This window comes from Buceros rhinoceros, unplaced genomic scaffold (assembly GCF_000710305.1).
Source record: "Buceros rhinoceros silvestris isolate BGI_N320 unplaced genomic scaffold, ASM71030v1 scaffold20524, whole genome shotgun sequence".
Taxonomy (NCBI): domain Eukaryota; kingdom Metazoa; phylum Chordata; class Aves; order Bucerotiformes; family Bucerotidae; genus Buceros; species Buceros rhinoceros.
In genome coordinates this window covers 11,283-17,265 of record NW_010406744.1, presented here as the reverse complement: position 1 = coordinate 17,265, position 5,983 = coordinate 11,283, and the positions used below count along the sequence as shown (strand labels likewise).

Genomic DNA, 5,983 nt, shown 5'->3' with positions numbered 1-5,983 from the left:
CTTTCCCAACTTCTGTATCTGTTTCTGTGCCAGAATTCAGTAAACCCTCTAGGTCATAATTTCAGCTTATTTAAAGTCTACCGGGTTTGACCTTGAGTTAGTGTAAGCTTGTGTATGTCCATTAATTTCAATGGCATTTCAGTGTTCAGCCTCTGCACTGCAAACAATAGGTAACTTGCCTGCTGGTAATTCTCATAAGACCCATTTTCTTAAAAGGTGCATCAGAATTAGTGACTATAGACAGGGCAGGAATAAGATTATAACATTACGGCTTTCTGTTTTGAAGTGAGTCTGAAACCTTGAACACTAAAAATGAGCAAAACCCACTTGCTTTCTAGTTACTTAATTTTAATTGCTTTTGGTTCTTCAGAATCCACGCAGTCCTTTATTGTGACAGAATGCAGTGTGATGGTTTTCAATAGTTGCGTAATCTTAGAGACTAACTGAAAGACTGGAAGTGCATTTAGAGTATACTGTGTCTTCAAGTTTTTCCGTAAAGCACGTGGCTGGTGTCCATGTGAAAGCGAGGCGGCAGTGGTGCTCTTTCAGAAACGTTAGCATGCTCGTGGCTGAACTGGCACATGGTCAGCATTGCCTGGCATGTATGAAAGACGGTCCTTCCTGGAAGAAGCTGTGGCAGCCGGGGTGCGGAATACCACTCAGCACGGCCAGGGTGCAGCAGATGCCTATCTCAGAATCACAGAAGACTTCAGCTTCAAAAACTAACAATTTGATTTTTTTTTTCAGGGACAATATATAATTTCTTGGAATATTGTCTGAAACCATATTTGTTCTTAAATCCCGGTATAGCAGTTCTATGCAGCAATAAAAACACACTTGTTTTTCTCTCGTTTTAGGATTCAGGGTTAAGATTCCACTATGTGGCTGCCGGAGAAAGGGGTAAACCACTCATGCTGCTGCTTCATGGCTTTCCAGAATTCTGGTAAAACTCCCTACGGGCTTTTCTTGTATAAAAGAGGCTGCCTAAGATACCCAAGAATGACCCTCTCAGCCTAAGAATCCCCAGCGTGATCTGTTTTATGTATCTATGAGTACTAACTAAATGGCATGAAGTTTTAGTACAGAAGAAACAATTGAAACATTTTTTTAACTGCAGCATTCACAAAGAATTCCTGCAGGCTGACACAAACCAACCGTCTTTTTTGCATTGTCAGTCTCTTTTCCCCAAATATGTACACTTTTCTTTAAACTTTGGGGAGGAACTGCTCAGTTTTCATTAATTTCCTGCTTGCATAATGTTTGTACAATATGGCTAAACTTATGAATTATAGCAGAGGGTGTTAAAATGAGGATCCATTGTGTTTTAAGTGCAATATGGATTGCTGCATTTATTAAAAATACTATACATTAATTTTTAACTAGGGGAGGGGAAGAAGCACTACGAGTTCTATAGGCTATTGTGCAGCCTAATTTCAGAATGCTACTCAGGGAAAAAGGTGCTATTATTAGTTCATCACAAGATGAATGATGAATCAATCACAGTCCTCAATGTTTGTTGATAACAATGAAAAGCAGTCATGTGTCTAATGATTTAACCAAATTGCTCAGGCTGTCATTGCCAGGTTTAACTAGTGAAGCATGGCTTACAGAACTTGCACAAAAAACCAATTAGGGAATAGGGGAAGTGGTAATGCCAGTAATTCAGCAAGTTAAACGATCCTTTTCCTTTCTAAACTCGGATATGGAGCTAGGGTCCACTGTTGGAACTGTGATCTTTCAAGCTGGACTCAGGTCATACCATGATAAATTGATCCAGGTAAAACGGAGGTCAGTTCTTAGCAATTTCCTATAGATGTTAATGGCCCAGAGGACGATGGTAGAAAGTCATATTTATTTTAAGATAAATTTTCAAAGAAGTAGATTATTCTAATAAGAAATTGCTGTCTAAAAGGATTAAAACTGTAAACTTTGGTTAAAAAGAAGTTAGATGGGGGATGCATATTCTATGCAAACATTAGGCATACTTCGCATAACACGTATTCTAACCGGGGAAGACAGCAGAGACTACAGATAGTTTCCCCTGCAGTGGGAATAATAATGGAAATTTGAGCATTCTATATGCATATTCTACTGAGATTCAGTGTATTACTTTCAAAAAGCAGAAAGCCATTCTTACAGTCTAGAATGGTGAGTCATGCTTTAAATGACAGTTAATATGTTGTATTACCTGACCATTCAAAAGGAATGAATAAGAAACTGTTATATAGGTCACTGGGACCACCAATAGCATAGTTCATATAACTGTTTTGAAAAAGAAGACTCCACGCCAGTAATCTATAAAATAGTCACGCTACCAAGACTGAGGTTGGTTTGTTATTTTAATCACTGAAGTATTTTTTAGGCAAGAATAGAGATTGTTCTGAGAGCACAAGATAAAATAATCACAATTTAAGAGATATTTAAAGCAGATCAAATTTGTATCATTTGGCTAGCAAAAAAAAACCCCAACAAACCAAAAAACACAAAAAATCCCAAACCAAAACAGATATGATCCACCCTTACAAATCTTAATTGTAACAAGTCCTGTGCCTTCAAATGTCTCAAGGTTGTAAGTAGGACAACTATAACCAGACACTACTGACCTTAGTGAGTGACTGAGAATGTCTGAAGATGAAAGATGACTCAATAATACAATGCACCAGAGCCATTAAGTGCTTCAGATGAATAAGAACTTGAAAATCAATACCAGTGTTGTGGAAAGACAATAATAAAATACTTGAAATTGGGCATAACGTGTTGAGACAGCTGAGTACCTATAACACTTGTGTTTGAGCCCCTAAATTTTGTACAAGCTGCCTTTCAGAAATAATGTAATCAGAAGTTTACATGGTTCAACCTTATGAACATGAAATATTCAGCAACATCTCCAAGTTCCGCTTGCAAAGGAGTTATCCAGTAGTTACATTTCGTATGTGGGAAAAGTATTTCTTTGAATATAAACCCTGCCCATTTGGTGAGTCAGACATTTGGTGACTGATTGGCTGTTGTGAAAACAGAAGATGAGGATAGCAAATGGACATCTTCTAAAAACAAAAATAGTTCCTTTGTTTATTTATGGGCCTTGTTGTTTCTTCTTACTGAAATATATATAGAATAGCTACAACAGTTACCATGGCAAATTCAGCTTCTAAGTCATTGTATAATGCCTTTAAAAATTTCATTCCTGGAGATCTCAGCTAAATCTAGAATTTGCATTATGTAGCACTGAAATGAAAAGGTTCTGACTGTTCTGTTTATATGAATACAAATTCCTATAATTAATGAGTGTTACTGTAATACCACTTATGTTCAAAGTCCCTAATAGGCTGGAGGCAAAGCTGAAGTGGAAGAGCCAAGGGTTTGATACAGGCACTGTTTGAATGAAGGTAGAATTCTGTGCATCGCTGTTCCGATGACTGATGGTCCAAGTGTTATATAGCGTTTCTCTGAGACTGTTGAAACAAGAGCCGAAATAAAGGCTAGATCCTAGCACAGAGGGCTGCAGCCATTACTATACATGCCTAGAATGATCATGTTATTTGTATATATCTCTCTTACAGTTTAAGGTAAGGCCATGTCTGTCTTGGTACTGGTACTGGCTGTTCTGGTTTTTATTTGGTTTTAGGAACAGCTGCAGGGCAGGTGGTTCTTGCAGGATGAGACCCACCATTTTCCTGTTGTCTTTGCTTCGTAACACCCAACATTCCATTACAGAATGAGGCCTTTGCCTGAGTTCTTTTGTATGTCTTTTAATGTGTGTAATGTTATCACTCTTTTCTGTAGAAACACAAGCAGAAATACTTTGTGTAGTACCAACACATTGAGAGATTGTTCTGGAACAATTCTGGTAATATAGAAACACAGATGAAGGTACACAGGATGTAAATTGTATAAACTTCAGCAAGTTCATTTGTTATTTATTGTATTTCTTTCTTTGGTTTATTTACTGTATGAATTATCTGACATTCCTTTTCTGAAAAGAAAAAAACCCACACACCATGCCTTGAGGCATGTTTCCCTACTCCATCAAAAAGTGTATCTGAGCAAGCCAGGGAGAAGAGAAAGCTTTTCAGACCTTACTGTTTTTGATGATACTACATCTCCAAGGTTAAAACAGAATAGTCCTCTGCATTCTCTGTTTATGCCTGCATCCTTTCCAGCAAAGGGACCATGCCAGACTCCGGGAACTGTTGAGAAACACCCAGGCTCTGGCCATGCTGCCTTTCTGGCAGCTGCACTTCCTCACTGGGGAACTTAAGACAGAAGCACAAAACTACTAGAGCCACAAAGGACCATCAGCTCACCACAGAAAGAAAAAGAATCTCATTGTAAAAAAAGCTATGCTCATTTACCCCCGACTATTTGGAAACAAAAGCATTGAGTGCATTTTGGTATCATACTGCTTGACCTTATAACTCCAACTTTTTTTTCCCCTCTGTTAGGTATTCTTGGCGCCATCAGCTGCGGGAATTTAAAAGTGAATATCGAGTGGTGGCCCTGGATTTGAGAGGTTATGGAGAAACAGATGTTCCGTCTCACAAAGAAAATTACAAACTAGATTGCCTGATAACAGATATAAAGGATATTTTGGAATCTCTAGGTGCGTTAATAGAAGACAAACTATTCAGCTCATAGACTACTTGATTTCCTGGAAACAAAAATATAAAGATCTACCACTGATTTTTTTAAAAATTGCATTTTCTTTACTATATACACATCACGTGTATAGATACAAATCTAAGGACACATGTATTTTATAGACTGTTACAAATGAAGAAGGTTTGTTTTCTAACTGTGATGTGTATGTCAGGATAAACAATATGTAAAGATGATTTTCCACCATGAGTTTTAAAAAAAAACATCTTCCCTATGTGCTGTGAAATCCAGCAGTACAAACCTATGGTCTTTTTACCTAAGAAGGTCTTTGCTTACTCCTAACCGTTGCGCTTAGTGCATAATGTTCTGAATTAGAGTCTAATAGCACTTGAAGACTAAAGAATTTAAATCAGGTGACATTTTTCTTGCACAAACAAGATAGACTAAATATTGTGGTCTTTATAAAGATTATGACAGTACATCTGCTGTATTAAAAAAAAAAATCCCAAAATACTACTGCACAGCAGTCAGTTCTCAAGAGCTGAATCACTCTGACTTATACAACAGTGAGAACAGAAGGGAGAGAAGGGACACGTTGCTCCCTGTGGTAAACAGACAATGTAAGGGTCTAGAGCTGAAGCCAGTCACCCCTCCAGGTCTGTTTGAAGTGTAGCTGTTCGGTTGATAAATTGTAACACAAAGGGAAGGGTATTTCCTTTCCACACCAATAGCAAAACAAGAGATTAGACTGTCATTCTCTGAATAATTTTAATTCCCTGGATACTCTAGGGATAATGAAACAACTTAGTGCATTTCACATGAAGAAATAAAGCAGTGATTCCAGTTTTAAGGTTCTAATTTAAGATTTGTTTTGCTTACGACGTTCAAATCTTGTCAAAAGATTGGGCAGGCAGTCCCCACACTGTGTTTATATTTTCCAACCTTTGCTGGTTGTGTTAATCTCCATGGTAATGCCATGGTTCTGCTTGAGAAGTACTCTCATCATAATTCAATTTCATAGGGATTTAAAATTTTTTTGAAAAAGTATTTCTGAGGCTTGTTATCTTTGTTCTAACAGAGGACTTGATTATATCAAAAGTGCTTAAAAAGATTTCTATTCAAGAGGGGTTATAAGATGCTTTGACAACTGTGTCCAAGTTTATGTCAGAATTCTAACCAGTTTGGGGTTTATACCTTTCATTTGTAGCGTATGTGCTCAGCGTTACAATCCTCAGTGAGGAGGGTGATGGTATCTGACACTATAGTACTATTCTCCAGCAGTGGTTAAAGGAGGAATGGTGAGGCTTTCAAAAACTCAGTCATTATTTCCTCCCTCCTTTTATTGCTGTTAAGTTACTGTTTTTATCGATGGAAGAATAAGTAAGTG

At 37.6% G+C, this 5,983-nt stretch overlaps 1 protein-coding gene across 1 annotated transcript in view; it reads left to right on the top strand.

Moving 5' to 3' along the window:
* The window catches only part of LOC104491780 (epoxide hydrolase 4-like), a 16,855-nt gene that overhangs the window by 1,531 nt on the left and 9,341 nt on the right, over positions 1–5,983 (top strand). The window contains exons 2-3 of the mRNA XM_010134248.1: positions 858–943; positions 4,443–4,600. Of these exons, the coding sequence (XP_010132550.1) occupies positions 858–943; positions 4,443–4,600 (244 nt within the window). The remainder of the gene's footprint in view (positions 1–857; positions 944–4,442; positions 4,601–5,983) is intronic.